We start from the raw sequence: 22,772 nt of genomic DNA, 5'->3' as shown, positions 1-22,772 counted from the left end.
AATACGGGATTTTGCCGTCTTGTCAGTGTACTGGAGCCGAAGTATGAGATTCCCAGCCGTCGCCACATCACAGAAACTGCATTACCAAAGCTGCATGACTTTGTGAAAAAGCACATCAACTGCCTGTTGCAGGACATTTCAGCCTTCAGTTTCACCACATATATCTGGACTAGCAGTTTCAGCCCAATGTCTCTCATCAGTTTAACTGCGCAGTGGGTTTGCACATTGGCCAAACCATAGCAGGTGCACTTGATGATATGCTACAGACGTGGGGCATTCCAGAAAGTTCTGTTCACGGTGTGCTCCGGGACAATGCCAAAAACATGATAAAGGCCATGAGTGATGCAGGACACCCCGGCCTGCCGTGTGTCACTTACACCCTCCAGCTGGCTGTTAACGAGGGTCTCGGCACAGAGAAGTATTCGTATCGGTACTCAGTATTGGCGAGTACCCAGATGTAAGTACTTGTACTTGTACTCGAAAATAAGTGGTATCGGGGCATCAGCTGCATGCAGTGGGGCACCAGCACGCAGAAATATTTCTGGCATATAGGGCAACCTATATGGTACTACCTCATGTTTTCTCAATTTTACGGCCACCATAAAGGGTGCTAGTAAAGAGCTCAAGGCCTGGCTCCCAAAGGTGGACGAAATAAGGCCTGCCAGGGAGGTTTGAGGCCTGGATACACCGGCACTCCATACAACCCCAGATCTTGTGGCTTCTGCTGGTGTATGCAGTGCCCATAACGACAGTCAAGTCCCTGGAGAGGAAGATCAGCAGCTACTTGCGAAGATGGCTAGGCCTACCCTGCAGTATGAGCAGTGCTGCCTTGTATGTCACCAGTAACATCCTGCAGCTCCTGAACAGTGGCCTCGCTGAAGATTTCATGGTGTCACTGAGAGGGGAAGCTCTCTAGTACGGAGAGTCCTGGGATCCAAAAGAGGCATCTGCCGGCATCCAATTCTGAACAGGCAGGAGCATCGACAAAGCACTGGAGGTGGCTGAGTCATGGCTGAGGCCAAGGTGGGGTCCGTAGCAATGGGGTGTGCAGACATAGGCTTCTTCCCGGTGACCAGGGTCGACAATGTCCAGGGCAAAGAGTCAGCTGGATGGTAGGGATGGGACTGCAAGGAGCATGGACTAGATGGGAAAGTGCACTGCAACGAAAGATCACCTGGTCAAATATCTGGCAAGCAGACTTCCACCAAATCAGGTTCTTAATCCAGGCTGTTGACGATGTTCTACCAAGTCCAGCAAACCTTAACGCTATCGCTGCCGCCATGACCAAGTGCTTAACACAGTCAATGAGAGTGTAGCCACAGCCATCAACACCAGGCAAAGACCATCACGTTCCTCAGAGCCGGAGAAAAGCCCCACCTACAACCAAGAGCAAAGTCTGGTCTCCTCACCACTGCCACTGACTGGCAACTGGAAGTGGACTTGGGCAAGCAGCTGAAGTTCCCAGCCTGGATAACATCAACACGGCTTCAACCAGACATGATCCTCATTTCAGAGTCTACCAAGCAACTGATCATGCTGGAATTCACAGTGCCTTGGGAAGAGCGTTTTGATGAGGCCAATGAGAGGAAGCGAGACCAAGTAACAGGAACTTGTGGAAGAGTGTAGAAGGCAAGGCTGACGAACTCGCTGTGAGCGTGTGGAGGTGGGCTGCCAAGGATTTTCAGGACATTCACTCTGCAAAATATTTGGGCACTGGGCAATAGGCATCACCGGGGAGGCCATAGAGAAAGGCAGTCAGATCCTTTACGGAACCTGCAGAGAAAGCCACTAGACTGGCTTTGGATCAAGAGGCTAGATACGTGGGCGACTGCTGCTGGGATGCAAACTGGGGTATGATCAACCCTGGCTGGGTCGCCTGGGCGAGAGTGTCTGATGTTGAAAGACCCAAAACACCCAATGACCCCAGGTTCCATCACTGATTATGCGTCCCAGCGCATCTGCAGGATGTATCTTTCATCTTTGTGTTTGACACATTAATTTAAAGCTTTAACTTGTTACGGTCGTATTGAATATTGCTCTCCTCTTTACAGTCACTGTATTGTCAGGGTTAATGAAAAAAAGGATTAAGCTTTTCAAACTCTAAACAACATACATGCACATAACAGACATGATATTATAGTCTAATTAAGTTGTAGTAGTTAAGTCTAGCCTAGGTTCTCAGATACTGTGATTTGCTTCATACAAAATCACTGAATTCACCATTAACTATTCACCTGAACAGTTTATGATATTGTGTATGGTATCATTGTAAATGTTGGCCATCAAAACATCAGGGTAGAAATCACCTTTTCTGTGTTATCATGTTGGGTTCAGGAGATATGATGCAAAATACATAATTTGGTTATGGTGGAAAGTAAAATGGCCGCCATGGCTGCCACGAGGCGTTTTTTGCGATGGTTCCATATCTGAAAATGTTCAGGGCCCCAAACTGTTCAAGTGTACCAAGTTTCATGTGGTTGTGAAAAAGTGAACATCATTTTCACATATCACCTGGATTATAACCCACTGCTACTGAAACGGGGCCTCATCAGTGGTAACATGTTTATATTGACAACGGGGTAAGAGTGGGAACACATAAAATAATTGATAAACCTGGTAGAGAATACATTTCTTAGGAAAGTTTTTAGAGTTTTTGTATTATTTTGTGTTTCTGCTGGTAAGAAAGTCATTTACAAACGGCCCCACTAACAGAATCCAATGCAAAGTTCTGAACATTCTATCAGATACAAACTGCACAAAGTTACGTTTATTCTGATAAGAAATGTTGTTATTGTTGTTATTCATGTAATATATCATTTTAAAGCTCTTTTTGTACTCTTTATGCTGGAACTATCCATGTGCACATCAGATCAATATGAAGTTAGTTATAAGGGCATTTGCAGTGGCATTCAGAATTTGCCCTATTACAGCATTAGAGGTCAAAGGTCAAATTCTCTTGACCTCAGTGTCATGACAATGTGACCGATGGACAGATTATAGTCTAAGCTTTACAATGATATATGACTTCATGGCATTGTGTGTTGGTTTCCCTCTTTTATACTTGATCTATGTGTAAAATGGCGAAAAAAGATGGGAAAATTTGAATGATGGAGGGATGAAAAAAGGAGTGATAGCACATAGAAAGCTACCATTGCTGCAATGCTATCATGCATTTCCCAACACTAGGGACATAGACCTTTAAAAAAATCACCATGAGACTTGGTCCCTCCAAAGTGGCACGGCGTCCACATTTTGGGGGTCTGGCTCATGGACTACTAATCATGTCTTGTTCGTATGGATACAGACGTAACTTGAAACACAATGTCCCTGGTGTGATTAAGGCAGTAGGTGGTCCCTGTTTAATAAGTACCAAGATGAAGCTGACTAAACAGAAGACAAAGTGCAACTTCAACATGGTTCAACATTTGTAAAACTCTCTATGTGCTGCACATATGTGGCAATAAACTGCATTTAATAAAAAAAAGCTTAAGCCATATTATTATTATTATTATTAATAATCTAAATCTTTACACTTTTCCTCAAAAAGGCTTTTCTCCGATATCATGTTTAAGATGAGGAGAAAATACAACAAGGAATAGACACTCTGATGACCTTCGACCCCAAGCACAGGATCTCCCAGCAGTCTCAGTTTCTTTTCTACACCTTTCTAAAAAGCCATTTAAGTAAACGTAAATACTACTGTACATAATATTAAGACAAAATATATATTAAAATTATATATTCTATTTTTCTATTTTCCACTGAGGTTGTAGGTAGAATTGTAAGAAATGATGTCCATAACATACGTCCATAACTATTTCTGGTCATGCCAAAGAAAATTACAAAAAAAGTGACTTTACCACACATGCACACAGAAATACCAAAGTAAAACATGTATCTTATAGTAACAAATCCAATGTAAAACCTTATGCTTTGTGGTCTGCTCTCCAAGATTCACCACTTCAGGAATATTTTCTTCAAAATGATCCAACTTATTCTGGGATCTTCCTCTTATTTAATGTACACATATTTATGTGTATGACAGACATGAAGCCAGTAAGCAAATCTAAAACACAATGTGGGTTTGAACAACTGTTTCTACTTCACGCCTCCTTGCATCTCAAAGCACTTCCCTTCACTTCCACCTATAGCGAACTCCCTCAATGTCCTAAATCTTCCACTGAAGCAGAGAAAAATGTTCACTGAGAGGCTAACAAGATAAGACAAGTTAACCGCATTCCTACATAAAAAATAACTAAACCAGTTTTCCTACAGCTTCCTCTGAGCAATTTTGGGTTCAGTGTGAGCAGGAAGGATTGGAAATTGAACCGCTAACCCTGTGATTAGTGGACATCCTATACTCCACCTCCTATATAAGTCACAGCAACTCGCTACGGCTCTCGAGAAACGATTAAACAAAAGGGATGATTAAATCTGGATGTATTGCAAAGGAGGGAAGCAGTATGAAATAAAACTCTTTCAAACTCAAGATTAAGATTATGATAAAGTTAACCTCTTTTACCCGACAAACTTCTGAGCTGTGTGTTAAAACTATGCCTTTAAAAACTTCATAAAATGCTGCGGTGGTCTTTTTTCCGAATTGTTTCTAAAAGACGAGGCCTTAATGCTACTAAAACAACACTCCAAGAGTATTTTGTCCAAACAATGTTCATTTGACAATGATTTCAATATTTTGGTTACAAAATCAACACTCGAGAAATTGTATTTTTACTTTATAATATTTTTGTTGATAATTGTTTTTTATATTGAATGTACTTACTCGACTTTGGCTTCTTTTTTATTATCCCATCTACATTGTTATTGATCTTATTTATTATTATCTAAGTTTTACTTCATTATTATAATAAAACTACTGCATTTGGAGTCAGAATTATACAATTTAGTAGTTTTTTATTGATTTTATACTGTGCACAATGGTAGAATGTGATGATGCACAGGGTAAAGGTCATGACCAAAGGCTCCATTGTGTGCACATAGCCTCCTGTTAAGATAAGACCTATATTGTCACTGAAGTACTATGAAATGTCGTTTGGAGCAAGCCTGCGTTATTAAGGATAAAATACTATAAGTTCACTAAAAAAGTACAACACAGAGTATGAGATAGGCTATAAACATGTAAAATAGAAAAATATAGCGAAATAAATACTGTGTGTATATATATATATATATACACACACCATATACATAGAGTAAAAGAATTGCTTGATTCAATTGTCATAGAGACAAAAAATATGTTTATTGAGGCCACAATTTATAATTAATTGATTTACTAACTAATAAATCATTCCCACGTTTTGATTAATTCGTGTGCATGAGATAAATGTATATACAGAGAGCAAGCACATCACACCCCGTTTGCAGTCTCTAAATGGAGTGATGTTGCTTGCTGTCAAGCAACAATTACGCACGGGAAGATCCTCTGGTTACATTTTTGGCAGCCAATATCAGACTGTTGTAAAATAACCGCAGAACCACTCGGGCTTATTTGCACATCAAACGTGCTGTTTTTATTCATTATTCTACACAGTTCCTTTTGCACATCAACAGACATGTAGGTGAACTTTTAACCCCCTCAGGACTGTCCGTTCTAGCCAGTCTTTCATCTGTGCGTCATTTTTTTTTTAAACGAGGCTGGCCAAAATGTTGTCTTGAGCTCCACATTTCTAATTATAAAAGTCTGTCTGAACCATGTGACATAACTTTTTTCTTGACCCAAGTTTACCCCTGTGTGCATCATGTAAAACCATGTTTTATTTCATCTCATCATGTTTGTATGGACTTTCTTTTTCTTGGACACATATTGTGATTAAATGTTTTTTCCTGCCTCGGTAAGCCTCAATTTAGGGTTTTCTGCACACCACATGATGACAGTGTGGAGGTTTCTCTGACCTGTGAAACTGACACACCTGTCAGAGGAGTGCAAACTACTTTCACAATTATAACCCCATGTTATATACATATACCTTATTAAAATCATATTAAACTAATTATACCGTATTAAAAGTGGGAAGCCGTCTCAACACGCCAAACACAAAATTTACAGTAACTTCTCTTTTACTGCATGTTAGATCATTTTGGATGTTAAAAGGTGGATCTATAATCAGAGTCTGGTCCTACATTTTACATCCTACTGCAACATATAAGATTTTTAGATCCCATGTTACAAACTGGATTTCATTGCGTTGTTGAGGTAAACCAGTGAACCAAACAGTCCCTCAGGAAAATCTTGCACCGGTCCAGAATCTGAGCTGCACCCTGCAGCATGGGAATAATCTCATTCTCAGACAGAAGGACAGCCATCGTCACAGTTCCTCCCAATGTGAGCAGCCAGGGAGAAAAGAGGACAGAAGAAGGCCTGCTCTCTGGTTCTGGTACCAGTCTGGTTCTGAAAGGCTGAGCCACCCGCTCCCACTGAGTGAGGATAGCCTGACGGGCTCTGGCCCACCGTCCAGGCCCCGTGAGGCGATACTGATAAGGAGTGCATGGACCAAAGAAGACCCTCATCCAGAGCACAGGATCTCTCAGTAGCAGTCTCAGGAGGTTAGGTCGAACCCCGACCTGTGGTTGGAAGTCTATCATTAAGGTTTTGTCTTACACAAACAGTACAAATACTACAGTAACACAATTTTATATACTGAACTGACCTCCTCAGCCATGAAATCCAGGTAAGGGAGGTAATCTACCTGGAGAGCTGCCTTACCTCGGCACGGATAGCTGAGAAAACAAGTAGATTCGTTCAAATGTCATCATTTACACAACATATTTTAACCCAAATTCTGCTTTCCCTCACTGAAAAAGCAGTATACTTCAAGTTTATTTTATGAAGTATGCTTAAGTAAAGTTCAAGTATATATTTCCCAAGCAACTAAACTTTAAGTATACAGATAGTTTACTAGTTTTAAGCCCACTTTTTAGTTTATTTAAGTATACTTTTAAGTGTACTTTAAGTAAAAACTTTGAGTACACCACTGGTTTACATTTAAGTCTTATTTCGTACTGCAACTATAAGTATACAGATAGTTTACTAGTTTTATACTTGTAAGTGTAGTACTTCAGTACTTCTTGGGACTAAATAGGCCCACTTTTTAGTTTATAAAAGTATACTTTAAGTGTAAGTATTGTACTGATAGTTTACTAGTCTTCTACTGGTAGCCTACTTTTTAGTTTATGAAAGTGCACTTTAAAGTATATTCAGTAAACTACTAGTTAAATAGTTTAGTATACCAACTTATTCTTTTCTTAAGTATATCTTGATCAAAAGATTAAGTATAAGCCAAGTATACTTAGACTTTTCTGTATACTTGGCAGGATGAGCTTAAGTTTAAAAGATGTATACTAATAGCACACTTGAATAAACTTTGTTTTGGTAAAGGGTTGTACAACGTGAACAACACCATCGAAAGGACATCAGTGTGAATATGATGTTTACCTTTTTATGTATCTCTGCGTTTCACACTCAATGACCTCCAGCATTTTCTCCTTCGGTGGAAGACGACTCAAACCTTGAAGATAAAACACACCAAACTGACACCTTTTGTTTCTCAGTGTGTGCATGTGTGTGTGTGTGTGTGTGTGTACACATTTAAAGCTCACAACTGTTTACCTGTAAAGACCTTAACAGCCCACCGTGCCTGCATTTCCACAGCGGTCATGATTGGTCCATTTGTCTGGAAAAGACCCATGATGGCCAGCGTGGGTTGTAGTAGAGAAGCAGGAAACAGAGTCCTGAAATAAAAAAAACAAAAGCCTGTAAAGTGATCCTTTGAGATTATAATATTATAACATTATTAAGATCTAAAAAGATATGATGTATCAACAGGCAAAATACATACAAGCTCCATTCTTTTAGTATAAACAAGTAAATATAAAACTGTTAAAGGAATAGTTTGACATTTTAGTAAATACTTTCTTGATGAGAGTTATTGAGAAGATTGATACCGCTCTCTCTTCTCATCTAACTCCAAGACATTCTCATCCCAACTCGTCACATACTGATGCTTTGTTATACCCCTCTGTGTCACTTTACGCTCACAGTAAACACGTGCTAACACGTGCTTCACGTTGTGAATTAAACAAAAAAAACCCCACTTGCTTAGGATTAGGCAACAGAAACCACTTAGGTAGGTTTAGGAAAAAACAACATGGTTGGGCTTAAAATGACTACGTTTGTAGAGTGAGAATGTGACTTCATGTTGTGAACATGGGACACGAACGATCAGATGATTGTAAAGTGAAAGTGAAACGTAACGCACAGGACATGAAAAGCGATCTCCTGGATGAAAGTGTTTGTTGGAAACCACAAAATATGATCTGAGATCTGCAAAAAGGTGCAAATACTCTCGCGAGACTCGCTGCCCGATGACCTATCCTGACCTTAACTATTCAAGGTAAATTCCTAACCTCATCTGTTCAAGGTCAATTCCTAACCTTAACTATTCAAGGTCAATGCCTAACCTTAGCTGTACGAGATCAATGCCTAAGCTTAATCTCACAAGAGTTTCCACAGTTTGGGGGCTCCCTTCTAGTCGGTAAATCAGGGCTTGAGTTTCTAATTGTGTAATGTTGAATTTCAAATCTACCTTCTTTACAAAATAAAACCCTAGCTATACAAAACTCTATCCTCCGTGAACTTACTTGTACAATGTCAGCTGTCCGCGAGGCCCCTCAGTTAGAGCTGGAGGCAGGAATGGGAAGGTTCCATTATAACCTGTACAGAAGACCACGACGTCAATGTTCTCCTCCACGGTGCCATCTTCGAATACAACTCCAGAGCCCTTGAATGCTTTCAGATTGGGTTTCATTGTTAGCGCCCCTAAAAGGATTCGACCAGGAAGGTCATCATTGATCAAAGGCCTTTTGTCCAAAACTCTAGGAAAGAAAGAAAAGTATAGGAGTCAACCAAACCTGTCACATTCAAAATTACACCATTGCATTAACTGTCTGCACGTCATGCTCGCGCTGGGATCATGAGGCAGAGAGGAACAGCTCACCTGTGTCTGGGCTTCAGGCCATACAGTCTGTGGTCATATTTGCGGTTCAGTGCTCCCTCTACTTTCCGGTTGAGCAGAGTCTTGGGAAGAAGCAGTGAGAGGATGCGATTGTATCTGGTGACATATGTCATGTCCAGAGGGAGACCATTTTTGGACATCCTTCCGATCACCCAGGCCCCCTCGCGTGTGCTGAGAAATGTCTGTAAAAAGAGAGTAAAAAGACTGGATGTGAATAAACATACTACATTGTGTTGGAGTAACAATGCACTGCTAAGCAAGAGCAGTAGGCTACATATGCATACTTGCCAACCCTCCCGATTTCCCCGGGAGACTCACATTTTTTTCTCTTCCGGGTCACAATTCTCCCATATTTCTCCTGAATTATGACAAATGTTCACACCTTTTTTTTCCCTTTTTCGTTATCTCAACCTGTTTCTGGCGCTGTACAGCGTGTAAAAGCCCTACTGTTTGCCCTACTGCCCTACTGCCCTACTGCGTGCACCCACGCTGCACCCAAAGTTGGGCTTTGCTCGATGCAGCAAAAAGATATCATGGCGTGGCGTAAGCCAATTGGAAATAACAGGTTTCAGACCAAGTGGTAGGAGAAAGAAAGAGGCCTACTCAAGCAGGGGCAGAAAATGAATGAATGAGTGAATGAAAGAAAACTAATGCTGCCAGAGATTCACACAAGTTCACACCAGAGGGGCCAATTACTCTGTATTCGTTCCTGAGAATTAAAAGTAAAATTAAAAGTATTTAACATAAAACAGCTGTTGTAGTTTACTTTGTAATTATAATTATTTTGCAATTTTCATTCTCTGAAAGTCACCAGAATGCAGGAAACAACGTTTCTGAAACCCTCCACTTTGGTTTCGAAATCGATCCTATTTTTGAGGTCTCAAGGTTGGCAAGTATGTACATGTTTTCCTCTGTCCCCCTGGTTCTTTACCAAACAACAATGAAGCTATTCTATTCTTTTTCTGTCGTATACCTTCTCTGCATATCTACTGATCTCCGCTGCAATATCGCCTCCAGAATTGCCAATGCCAACCACCACCACCTTCTTTCCTCTGCAGGCGTCTGCATCTCTATATTCCCAGCTGTGAAAACACCTGCCAGAAAACATCTCATAGCCTGAAGAGATACAGATGGTGCAATAGATCAAAGGAAAGCAGGAGTTCCTTGCAAGAATATGAAGTAAATCAACCCATTTTTACTCCTCCATCAAATTGTGTAAAATGTTTTAAAAGTGTTATCTATTGGTTTACCAACCTGGAAAGTCTGACAGGGGTATGGTTGGATGGGTGTAGTGGCCTGAACACACCATAACAGCATCAAAGACGTGTCTCTCCTCGTCTCCATCCCTGTTAACGGTCACTATGTCCCACTGACCGGACAGAGGGAAATCCGGCCTTTGTGTAACACTCCGTACTGTGGTCTGAAGCATGCGTATCCACATTCACACAAACATACACACATGCATTAATAAACTTTGACTTTACATAGTATGTTGTAAAAGCGTGTGAAAAGACAACCTGGAAATGAATGTATCTGAGCAGGTCAAAGTGGTCAGCATAGAGCCGGAAGTACTGCAGCAGCTGGGAGTGGTGCATGTAGTTTGGATAGTCAGCAGGCATGGGGAAATCACTGAAACACATCATCTCTTTGGAGGTGTTGACCACCAAGGAGCGATAGATGCTGGATCGCTCCGGCTCAGGTGACTCCTGTGGACACAAAGGAAAATGAGACTTAAACACAATTCCTGGTAACAAGATTAATATGTGGGATACTCTTTTAAATAGCCCCCCCGACTCACCTTAAATTTCCACAGGCCACCAATGTCATCGCTGCTTTCAAAGCAGACAGGCTCCAGGCCTTCGTCAACACAGATCTTGACACAAGCCAGACCAGAACTGCCTGCTCCAACCACTGCCACACGTCGAACCATTGCTGAGCTGTGGAAAAAAAAACAAGACTAAGAGTCTACAGCCATGCTAGCAGCTCTGTGAGGCTCTACTTAGCATGGATGTATTATAAGAACTGGATATTCGTCTATTCGGTCTAAACAGAATTGCTCGCCTAGCACATACGGCGAAAAAAAGTTTCTATAGCTTCCAGGTTTACTTCCGGGGTATGCGGCCCACTGAATATGCCTTCCTGCTCAGCCCATAGACTTTGCATTGTGATGATGAGGTCATTGATTTTTAAATAACTTTTCTCGGCTCGAGGAAAGTTTCACAAATATATATAAAACCTCCATGGATTCAAAATTCATAAGACAGCCTTTGATAGAAAGAGTCATAATCAACCTGGTTTGCAGTTCGAGGTGTCCTGGGAACAGCTTTACAGATTACACATGCATCTTAGTCTATAATTATAATCTGTCAATATTATCTCAGTATCATAAAACATTACTCATCTTCCTTCCAGCACTGCCTCCATACTTCATGATTTTAATTAGACTTTGCTTGCACGTCAAAACTCTCTGAGCGACTCCTACTTTACAAAGAAGCTACTCAAGAGTAGAACTGTACTATCTGTTTATAATCCACCCCTCAGTGTTAGACTATATGAGTGGATAAAACAAAGGATTGCTCTCGTCTCTTCAATTCTACTGAAACAGGTTCTTTGCAGCAAAGTTAAGTTTTAAGTGTTGGTAATTTCTCAAAAACAGGTAACACTCATTTAAGAACAACACTGTCAAGTATCTCATATCATTAAGTAGTTCAACTCGTAGGAATATTGCTTTGAGGAAGTTAGATCAGTTTACAGGTACAGAAGGTGTATTGTGCATGTCAAGAGAGACATTTTTGGCAGGAGGGACAATCAGCACAATACTGCTGGCACAAAAAATAGGTCTCTGTATTGTTACATTGAATACAACAGGCACAAAAGTCTGAAAGACTGCTCTTACCTTCTCCAGTACGCTGATTGCAAGTCCTGGGCAGCTGCGATCAAATGCTTAACAGCCTCTAAACTCCCATGAACTGAGCTGTTGCTTATCAGGTAAAAAAGGATTGCAGGGGAGAGACTTTAACCCTGTGAAGGAGAAATATCATACTAGTTTAACCTGTCTGTTCTTCAGTGTGGTTTGGTATCCATGTCAAAGGTTAACTTCCTCTTTAACTTCCCTTCTGAGTCACTGTAGGCCTTTCTGACAGCTCACATGTTGACTTGTCACAGTAGGAAAAGCACAGGTGTAAATAATGAAGTTAATGATGGCCTAACTCCACAGATGGTGCCTTCAAATGAAACTCATGAGATTGTGTTTACAACATGAGAAGTCGTGTACACAACATGCTTTGCATTCAAGACGTGAGAAAACCGCTGCTAGGCAACGCAATATTAACGTTACTGTCGGCGTCTAGAAGCCACAGAGGCGAACAATTTAGCAAGCTAGCGAGCAGGTAACATAATGCAGGAAATGCATAATGACAGAGGAAAAAGATGAGGCTGTTTCGAATATCAACATTTAACATTTAGACATATTATAAAATTACAAAGATTTACAATATACGACTAATATTACAATATGTTCTCTTATTATGTACTGAAAAATTAACTTCCATAGCCTCCGCCATTTGTGACAACGTCAACAAACACGTCATAAACTCGGAGCTTTCAGAAACTTTCCACTTACGAGGTCGCGGGCCAAAATGCAAATGTACGACGGAGTATTACGGCCACATTGAGGGGAAAAAAATCGGAGAGATTTCCAGAATAAAGTCATAATATTATGAGGATAAAGTCATAATTTTATGAGAAAAAAAGTTGTAATATTATGAGAATAAAGTCATAACTTTACAGGAAAAAAGAAAATAACACGTAAAATTACTACTTTATAATATTATGACTTTATTCTCATAATATTACGACTTTTATCTTGTAAACCTTTGACTTTATTTTCATAATATTACGACTTTTATCTCGTAAACCTATGACTTTATTCTAGTAATATTATAACTTTATTCTATTCTATATCTCAGATTTATTTATTTTTCCTCAATGTGGCCCTAATACTCCGTCATACCGTCGTACCATAGACCTACAACAATGAAAAATAAAAATGTAAACAAAAAACAGTCATTCATTTCCATTTTTAAAAATCCACAGGGAGCCACTGGAGAGGGGCTAAAGAGCCGCATGTGGCTCCGGAGCCGCAGGTTGCTGACCCCTGGCCTATTTGAATGTCTTACAGGCTCTTGCCTTACGATACTACAGGTAACTGTCAAAAATTCTATTTACTTGTTTTTGGTCAAACTTCATTAAGCAAAATTAAAAGGAAATGGTTGATGAATAAACCCGGTGTGTAATATAGTGTAATGCTTGCATTACTCTGATTTCATGTGTTTTCTATTTACCATCTTAAATCCTTAAACCCCTGAGGTCGAAGCTGTGTGCCGTCCTCTTTGTTTACCTTTTTCTAACGCCTCTGGGCTTCCCTCTGGTAACGGTGGTAACCCTGTGTTTAATGTCACAGCGCTATTAATTGTGGGTGATTCCCTCAGGCAAAGTCCACAGAAATGCGGACTCACGGAAAGTGTTAATAAAGGGCTCAAAATGTCTGCAACCCTCACAGTGGGACGGCCATAAACCCTCACAAACTAGCCTCAAAGTCCATGAGTCTGTGAGTGTGGACATTGGGATCGGGCCGATATCACGCTCACACTCTCACTCAAACACTTGAATAGAGCAGAGCCATCGTTAGTGTTATTAGTAACAGCTGTGCTTTTCCTACTATGAGTCAAAATGTGTGCTGTGAGGAAAGCCTATAGTGACTCTGAAGGCAAGTTAAAGAGAAAGTTAACCTTTGAAATGCACACCAAACCACACTGAAGAATAAACAGTATTATACATTTCTTTCATAAAACCTGCTCCACTTATACAATTATTCACTGATGGAAATACTAATGCGTTGTTAAGCTTTATCATTGCTGTACTGCTGGTCTGAGTGGAAATTCATTCCTATTTTGGGCAGTCATGCAGTGGTAAGCATTAAAGGAATACTTCAAAATGACCATTTGTATATGAGTTACTCACCCTGTGTTATCTTGAATTCTTGAAGAAAACTTTGTTTTTCTCAGATGCCTCCACGCCGAACGGAGAATCCAAAAACGGAGAAAAGTCTTGATAAATTTATGTACACTCTCACACAACTCATGCAGTTTAGTCCAAGTGACCTTTATCCAGGCGTATGCTCCCTACTTCCCACACGTTTCTATTAAAAACAGGTTTGACGGCTTAGCTGACTCCACTCCTTAGCAGCACCCACTATTTTTCTGAATGCTCAATATGGTAATCTCAATACTGTGAATGCTGCTGAACAAATCTTTATTGTGTAAAATGTTGTTCAGCATCATGTCTTGTGCGTTAAGTTTCACTTTCGTGTCACAATCATCTGTACGTTCGTGTCCCGTGTTCACAACTTTCAGTGTCATTTTAAGCCCAACCATGTAGTTCTTTCCTAAACCTAACTCTAGTGGTTTTGTTGCCTGATCCTAAAGTGACGCCAAGGGGTAACTGGAGTGGTTTTGATGTCAAATATAAAGTGACGCCAAGGGACGCAACGAAGCGGCAGTATGTGACGAGTTGGGATGAGAATGTTTTTAAAATATTAAGCTTATTTTTTTTTTTTTTTACAATGTAACTCAATGGAGAAATCTTCAAATCCTCTTAAACATACTCCACTTTGAAACGCTACTGCTTCCACCTACTTTCAGCTACGAACTTCATTTAAACGGGTTACAAGAGTTTGAACTATTAAGGTGTAAGTCAGCATTTTTATATTTTTTACAGTTTTTCAATCATCACAGTTTACTTTTTATGCTGTTTTCAGACCTTTTTTGAGTTTATAATGAGTGTTTATTGTGTTGCTTAGAGTGAAAAAAAATCTTCTTAAGCTCATACAGTTACTGACCGAGGAGTCACTTGGCAGTTTCCATCACCACGGCAACATTTGATTGCTCTTAGAAAGATGTTTTATTTATTCACACAGGAAAAAACACTCTTTCACATTGTGACTTAAAGTTAAATATGACGTACATAAGTCTGGTTAGCTTAGTGTTGTTTGACCTTTAACAATCCAGTAAATTTCAACAGACAACAAAGAAATTACAAAGGAATAAAAACACAGGTTCAGCCAATCTATCTTCTGCCAGTTGTGTTCATATGCAAACATTTGCAATTTCCAACTTTGCATTAAAATGTAGGAAGTGGTGTGACTTTCATTTAGTGCAGGGAAATGTAATGGTGTGAATGTTGATGGATGAATGTGTGTGACTCTGACACTGGACGCTCAAGTTTGGATCCTCTCTCATACTTTAAAGGTGCTCAATGCTGAATTCAGAGCATATCTATTGCCTCGGCACGGCTCTCAGTATTGGAGGTGCATGGTGAGCTTCTCCATGGTGGCATAGCAGCAATTGTCTGCTTTGCAATTGTCTGGAGTGGTTATGTGTGTACGTGCACAAACTTGCACTGGGGCCAATCACAATTATGTTACACTGCTGGCTCACATGCACTAAAAGACATGCGTTGCCGGCCCGGCTATGTCAACAAAGCACAGAGAAACTCAGATTACAACACACACAGAGGGAGAGGGACTTCGTCCTCTGCTCAGGTAGACATTACTACTCTATATCTTTACATAGTTATAATAGTTGTTTTCTGCTATATTAATGCTCTGGATATCGTATGGAGCTACTCTCAGTCAGTGTTGATTTTTCAATATTTACTATGACTGGGATACTGCAAAGATTGGATATTGTATCGCTGACAGCAATCATTAGCAGCGAACAATTGTGTAGATACATGTAAACCAATGTTACATTTCCATATTTTGTTGATGTAAAATAGTTGCATATCAAGAGAAATGTTTAGGCATTTAAATAAACTAAATGTATAGATATCGTAATACCTCTAGCTTAGACAGTGACCCCTAAAATCATTCCCATAATCACAACAAGTTTACTGAACTAGATTTCTAAAGGGATCTAGAAACAGTACATATAGTATTTGGTTTGCATGTTGCACGTCGTCTGATCAATGCAGCGTGTTCAGACTGTCTGCGGACGGATTTTGGACAGCAGGTTGGGGATGGCGGTCGGGTTGCGCACGTGGACGTAGTAGACGGCAGCTCCTCCAGCCATGAGGGTCAGGCTCAGCTTAAACAGGCGGCCAGTGACGGAGGGCTCGTCTGTCACCATCTGGAAGAGAAGAGGTGGAAAAAAGTTACGTTTAAGTTTGACCAAATTCTCAGAAAGTTAATAGTTCATCATACATTTATTTATTTAAAGTCATACAAGGTTTATAGAATGCAGAAGAAACATTTCAGACCTGTCTGGTTTTTAGGGGCTGGAACATGCGCTCAAACTGGGTGAAGATTGCTCTGCGGGCTCCGTCCCATTTCCCTGGTCCCATCAAGCGGTACTGGTAGGAGGTGACAGGTCCCCAGAGAACCTTCTTAAACAACGGGTAGTCTGTGAAGAAGAGCCAGAGGAGACTTGGCCGCACCCCAATCTCTCCTGCTATCTCATCCATGTAGGTAACAAAGTCCACCTGCAGAGGTGTCAACTTTGACACTATGTAGCTGTGGAGAGGATACATCACGAATGAATGTAGGTATTCCACACTAAAATGAACGCAGGGACTCAATATAGTATAGTTCAATATGAATATAAAATATAGTAATCTTTGTCTGAACTCAGACTGATGTTTAATATACATGAATAAAGTAATTTAGTTTGAAGAACTGCCAAACTTTTTTTTAACGAGGCAAAAATAAAAAAATAGTAATGCAGCTTTTAAAATGGAAGTTTAAACATCTATTCACTCCATAGAAATATATAACAGAAGAGGGGACAATGTTGTTAGAAACAACAAATAATCAGACAAAGGAATATTGGGGGATTTACGTGTTTGCGATGTCCTTGGTGTCCCTATCGACAGCCTTTATCATGGCCTGGTTTGAGGGCAACTTTTTAAGTCCTGAGGAGCAAAAGACAGGAGACAGACGGCTGTAAATAGACTACCTGGAAAGTATCTAGACTAGTGGCAGGTGATAAACTGGACATGCATGCCGCCTCACCTTTGAAGACACGTGCCACCCAGCGGGCCTGTATTTCAGCCTGGGGCATGATGGCTCCAAGGGCATGGATGAAACCCACGACAGCCAGAGTGTTGTGCTCCAGGTTGGGAGGAAAGACGTGCTTGTACATACCCACGCGGTGCCCGGACTTGTAAATAGCACTGCTCGGCAAGAAAGGGAAATCATAGTTGTAACCTGTGGCGAACACAATCGTATCCACCTGTAACGAGGAAGAGATATACGTTAGAGGTAAGCTGTGAAATAAAAAGAAAAGAAAAGTATCGTTGGAAACACAGTTCTCTAACATTTTCCACAGTGCTGCCGTCCTCGAACATCACGGTGGAGCCACGGATCTCCTTCACGTTTGATTTGAGAATGACCGACCCGGACAGAATCTTTAAAGGCAGATCGTCGTTTATCACTGGGATCTGACTGAAGAGTCTGAGGAAGCAGATTCAACACATTTTTCTTCTTAATGCAAGTTGTAATGCTTAAATGTGATTTATTTTTGCCTGCGCACCTCAGAAACAATGTGAGAAAGTCTGACTTTATGCAGAGTAATAATTTGTGCGGTCTTGACACTACCTACCTGTGGTTGGGTTTGAGGGCATACATGGTGTGGTCATACATGGCGTTGAGTTTCTTCTCGCCAAACCAGTTAAGGGAGTTGATGGGCAACAGCTGGAAGAGGATGTGGACAAAGCGCGTGTTGTACTTCATGTCCACTGGCAGGCCGTCGTCGGAAACCTGTCGGATGACCCAGGCACCACGACGAGTGCTCATATACACCTGCAGAATGAGAACAAGAGTCAGGCATCAACATGCATGGATTATCTCGAAGAAGAAGAAGAAGAAGAAGAAGGAAGACGTGGAGAAATCAGAAAAGACTCCCCAACCTGCTCTGCCACTCTGCTGCTCTCCACAGCGATGTCGCCTCCCGAGTTACCGATGCCGATGACCACCACTCTCTTCCCGAACATGTCCTCAGGCCCCTTGTAGTCCCAGCTGTGGAAGTATTTTCCCTCAAATGACTCAATTCCTGAAAAACACAGCAGAATTATGACTTCATATTGTGTTTCTTTACTTTGTCGCAGCCTGGTCTTGACGCTTGACGATAACCATTAAATTAAAAGAAAAGAAATATTGAGATCATGTTAATAATACACGTATGATAATAGCCTCTTAAATCATGCTTTTGAACAGTTATTGTGAAAGACTCTCTTATTTTACTCTCTTAAAAAATGCATAATAAACATAGTTAAAGCTGAATTTGACTGATAATTGTTTTTCTTTCAAATTTTCCATAGATTGCCATAATATCCTTATCGTGAATTCTTTCGGTCACGATAATTGCGTATAGTGAAAATTGGATATTGTGACGGCCCATTGTGGGAGCATTAATCTCCCCGGAATAAATAAAGGTGAAAAAAAGTTGGAATCTTGTGCAACAGCAAGAAGTGAAAAACAACATGATCCTACAATGGCACCATTGTCTCGGCCTGTCTGGGCACACCCGGGCAAGATGTGTTTGTGTCCTGGAATATAACCTGTATTTACCTGGAAAGTCTTTGAGCGGCAGGTTGGGGTAGGTGTAGTGGCCAGCGCAGCAGATAACTGCATCAAAGACATGTCTCTCCTGAAGTCCATCTTTATTCTCTGTCAGCACTTCCCACTGGCCAGTGCGAGAAAAGTCTGGTCTTTGTTTGACACTCTTCACGGAGGTCTATATAAGAAAATACACACAGTAGATTAGTTTCAAGATATTGTTTTAAACTGTGGCCCAAAATATTTAAAGAAGCATGTATCTTGTTACCTGGAAGCGAACGTGTTTCATCAGTTTAAAGTGATCCGCATACATCCTGAAGTATTTCAGGATTTTAGAGTGGTGCATGTAGTTGGGGTAATCAGCAGGGATGGGGAAGTCACTGTAGCACATCATCTCCTTGGAGATGTTGATGGTGAGGGAGCGGTAGATGCTGGCTCTGTTTGGCTCCGACACTTCCTGCAGAGAAGAGGTTTCAGGTCACAGAGAACGTGGGAGAAGAAAAACGGTGGTAAGATTTGGCAGCAACTTAATTGTTTTCATCCAGTTTAAAAAGCATGGGGCATAAACACAAAAATGGTTGTCAGCATTTGTTTTTCTGGAGTGGTGACTTGCCTTGAACTTCCACAGTCCTCCTAAGTCATCGCTGCTTTCAAAGCAGATTGGCACCATGCCCTCATCCAGACAAGCCTTCACACTGGTCAGACCAGAGGGGCCTGCACCGATCACTGCTACTCTGTGCACCATGATGGAGCTGCACCAAGGAAAGGGGAAAAAATACATATTTTAACTCATCGCTGTCATCAGATTCAAGTACATCATTTCATTCCCCCCCACTGTCTGAGACAGTTCGGTAATATGAGGACGTGCATTCCACTGGTGATTATAAGATTAACAGGTTAGATCATGTGATGTTGATCTGAAACCTGAACCGTAATGTGTATGGCAAAATCTTGTGCCAAGAACTGAATGTGAAAAACACATTGATCCTGTATAGGATACGACTTTAATTATGTGTTTGCATGCTCACAGTGATAAAGCTCAGTTTCATTCCCAGCCAGGGCTGGAAGGCCTTCTGGCATACCGGCCGTTTTCTGGTGGGCCGACGCAACCGTCTTTTTCTTTCTGGTGTAACTGGCCCATAAAACAGGCAGATCAGCCAATTGTTTTTTTCTAAATTCTGTCTGTATCAGTCCTGCCTCCACATGCTCAATAGGCTTTGAATGTATGTGTGAGTGCACTCAGCTGAGAGGTTGTGTCCCTGGCAGTGCTCGAAGTGGGCTGGTACTTAACGGTACACAGAACCGGCTCTTTCACATTTTACTCTTTGATGTATCGTGAGATTTTCTTGTGCACTCTGAGGCTCGAGATTCATAATTGCTATTTTGTGTTTAGGCATGACCAGAAAAATTGAGAGCATGTGAGGACAAGCTGGTGGTGGAGGAGGAGGGGTGGGAACAACGGTTCTGTAATTTATATTATACAATGTTCACGTCCTTTTTGTAGAATAATTAGTGAACTGTTTGGCATAACTAATTGTTTTCATTTGTGAACAAATATAATTAATGAAACATTGTTTTGATTTCTAGAATATGATTTTACAAGGCAAACATTTCCAGAAGTATTAAATGTTCAGACGAAGGCTGTGATATATGTAAATGACATATTTATTTAACTAGCCTAATGGTCCCAAATGATGAATTTTGAAAATTGCATGTTTGTTTTAAGTCAAAAGTCTAGGCCTAATGATTCTTAATTAAAAAGGTTCTGATCAGTCAGGAAAAGGTGTGTGTGATGGAATTTTCCATCAATTCCTCTCTTATTGGTAGAAAGGTCAGAGTGTTTGTCAGACTGTCCCTCTGTTGACATTCTTGGGTTGGAGTCCTATCTAGAGGAGCCACCGTTATCTGTACAGCTGTGCCTGTAGTGGAGACCGTAGAGCCAGTCGCTAGGGCAACCAGGGTCAGAGATGCCAGAGGAACGGAGTAAGTCAAAACATGATAAGGGGTAAGACACTGAGCACCGGAGAGGAAGGGCAGAGTTGTGAGGCCTTCATGCAGAGAGCATCTATTGTGGAGACCTGACAATTCTCCTTGATCAAGCTTCAATAAACCTTCTTTTGTAAGACATCATCAGCTCCGGACCTCTTCCTTCCAAAGATAACTTGTATATCAATTATTCCATCACAGTGTGAATCTAAATATTTATAGCTATTTAGAGACTGTGTGGGCTAAAACACACAAGAAGACTAATTCTCCTTTACAATAATTCACTACATGTTCACAATCAGGCAGGCAAACCAAAAAATATGCAATAATTAAGATCAATGTATATGAAGGAATAGAGGCACTAGAATGTGCCACAGGAACCAAATTTGGGCTTTAAGGTCAAATTGTTTTCACGGGGGTCGGGGACATGCCCAGACACCCCTATCTGGTTACTCCATATCCTCATGGAAAGTTCTGTTCATCACAGTGGAGTACACAATTTTGTAGCCACCTGTTGAAGGTATTAATCATGTTTCCTCTCTCTTAAACATCCCTTGATTTCCCCTTACTCATTACACAACTTTAATGTTTTTTTAAGGGAGTGGCACGGTTGGTATAGCCTACATAGGGGAGCACGAAGATGGGTGGTGTGTGTGGGCCGGTTTGGGCCAAAATGCCAGGGCCAATCTTTTGTTCCAGTCCAGCCCGGTTCCCAGCCCACTGAAAAGGCTCAGGTTTACAGTAGAACAAAAGAGGGGGATCAGATATCTAATCTGTCTTCGCACCAGTTCCCACTCCAACTTGCATTAGATTATAGAACTGCTTTGAAAATATTCCTGATTGTATAAACAGCCTGAAGCAATATTGCTGAATTTAATGACCCCTAATTTCAGATTATGCAATAAAACTTTCTCAGTCCTTAGAAGTAGAAAGAAAAGCACTGAAACTTTAAAATGACCTACTGGATGACATTGTCTGAGCCAAAGCTGTGCATACAACTGTGTTGTGATCATATCAGTGCAAAATAAGTAAAGAAAAAACTATTTTACACTTTGAAAACAACTTTTTTTGTTGGATTTGCAGTTGAATCATATGCACATGAATAAGCCACATAACACATCTCACTAAAATATTACCAACTTATTCAACAATGGCACTAAAAAATACCAAAATTCTGCAGTTAAAAAAACACCACAACTACAAGTGCAGCAGCTCTCCTTCTTACCTTGATCCTTGCAGGTTGGTTTCTTGTGGAAGTCAAAGGATGATAACCTGAGCACATACTTTTATAGGTTGTGGGGCGGTGACTGAAGACGCAGTCTCTTCTCTTAGCTTTTTCTCTCAACCCTGCCCTAAAAAGGCAACAACCAAAGTTAAATCGTGTTTACTCAGATCCAGTAGGTTCGGTTTAGATTAAAGTTCGATTTGTGCCCTCTGAGGTTAAATCAAGTGTCGATGTGTAACTGAGTGACATGAGACAGTTTTCAGATTTGTTCCCTCCCAATTTACTTAAAAATCATTACAATCAAATCATTCAAGAACAACCCCTCGGGGAATATTGAGCAGCACGTTCAAATCCACCAAACATTAATCAACACAGTGTAAACCACGTGACCATACAGGCATATTTATATACATTAAGAATACACACACACACACAATATCATTTATAGTATAGCAGGCAAAACTGAGTGCAGTGAAATATATTGCAGCTGGCTTCATGTTGGACAATGTGCAACAACAGATGTGATATTTGCTGTCAATCTTTGAGAGCTGAATAAATAAACTAGTAAACAGGTGACGTGGAATGTGTTAAATTTATAATAATTCTGCAAACATTTTTTTTTTAAGTTTGTGCATCACTGCAATATCAACATGTAAAACAACAAAAAATATCAATAATAATAAAATCATAAAAATCATTTGGTCACAGAGTTCACTGTCCAGCATATTTAGATTTAAACAAATGGGTATTAAAATAAAAAAAGGAATGGAAGCTACCACACTCGCTGGTCATCTTATCGCTCACACTGGGAAGATCATTGGTGAATTATTGCAGAGAGGGGGCACAGCGTGTAAGAGGGCAACGAAAGTTTAGAACGGGTCACATGCATACCCGGGATCAGATCCAGCTGTTGTGCAAC

The 22,772-nt window shown here is 40.6% G+C and overlaps 2 protein-coding genes and 1 pseudogene across 3 annotated transcripts; 1 reads left to right on the top strand and 2 right to left on the bottom strand.

The window, feature by feature from the left end:
* The first annotated feature begins 545 nt into the window (after positions 1-545).
* LOC119488685 lies at positions 546-2,833 on the top strand (annotated as a pseudogene).
* A 2,390-nt stretch (positions 2,834-5,223) lies between these two features.
* LOC119488253 (dimethylaniline monooxygenase [N-oxide-forming] 2-like) lies at positions 5,224-12,047 on the bottom strand. 2 transcript variants are annotated; one of them, XM_037769742.1, is made up of 11 exons: positions 11,926-12,047; positions 10,828-10,966; positions 10,547-10,735; positions 10,284-10,449; positions 10,003-10,145; positions 9,012-9,211; positions 8,656-8,889; positions 7,625-7,746; positions 7,451-7,523; positions 6,666-6,735; positions 5,224-6,579 (listed from the first exon to the last, which is right to left on the bottom strand). In XM_037769742.1, exons 2-11 carry the CDS (start codon positions 10,957-10,959, stop codon positions 6,196-6,198), a joined length of 1,713 nt encoding a protein of 570 aa, XP_037625670.1. In that variant the 5' UTR covers positions 10,960-10,966; positions 11,926-12,047; the 3' UTR covers positions 5,224-6,195. The 2 variants fall into 2 exon arrangements, with proteins under 2 accessions (XP_037625670.1, XP_037625671.1); XM_037769743.1 differs by having other exon boundaries at positions 6,407-6,593.
* A 2,924-nt stretch (positions 12,048-14,971) lies between these two features.
* Positions 14,972-22,007, bottom strand: LOC119488254 (flavin-containing monooxygenase 5-like). The gene is made up of 11 exons (XM_037769744.1): positions 21,854-22,007; positions 19,256-19,394; positions 18,911-19,099; positions 18,655-18,820; positions 17,994-18,136; positions 17,687-17,886; positions 17,403-17,538; positions 17,098-17,317; positions 16,925-16,997; positions 16,347-16,599; positions 14,972-16,216 (listed from the first exon to the last, which is right to left on the bottom strand). Exons 2-11 carry the CDS (start codon positions 19,385-19,387, stop codon positions 16,067-16,069), a joined length of 1,662 nt encoding a protein of 553 aa, XP_037625672.1. The 5' UTR covers positions 19,388-19,394; positions 21,854-22,007; the 3' UTR covers positions 14,972-16,066.
* Between the last annotated feature and the right edge of the window lie 765 nt (positions 22,008-22,772).

The sequence above is a fragment of the Sebastes umbrosus genome, chromosome 5, assembly GCF_015220745.1.
Source record: "Sebastes umbrosus isolate fSebUmb1 chromosome 5, fSebUmb1.pri, whole genome shotgun sequence".
Classification (NCBI taxonomy): Eukaryota; Metazoa; Chordata; class Actinopteri; order Perciformes; family Sebastidae; genus Sebastes; species Sebastes umbrosus.
Note: the sequence above shows the minus strand (reverse complement) of the source record. Positions and strands in the feature narration are given on the sequence as shown.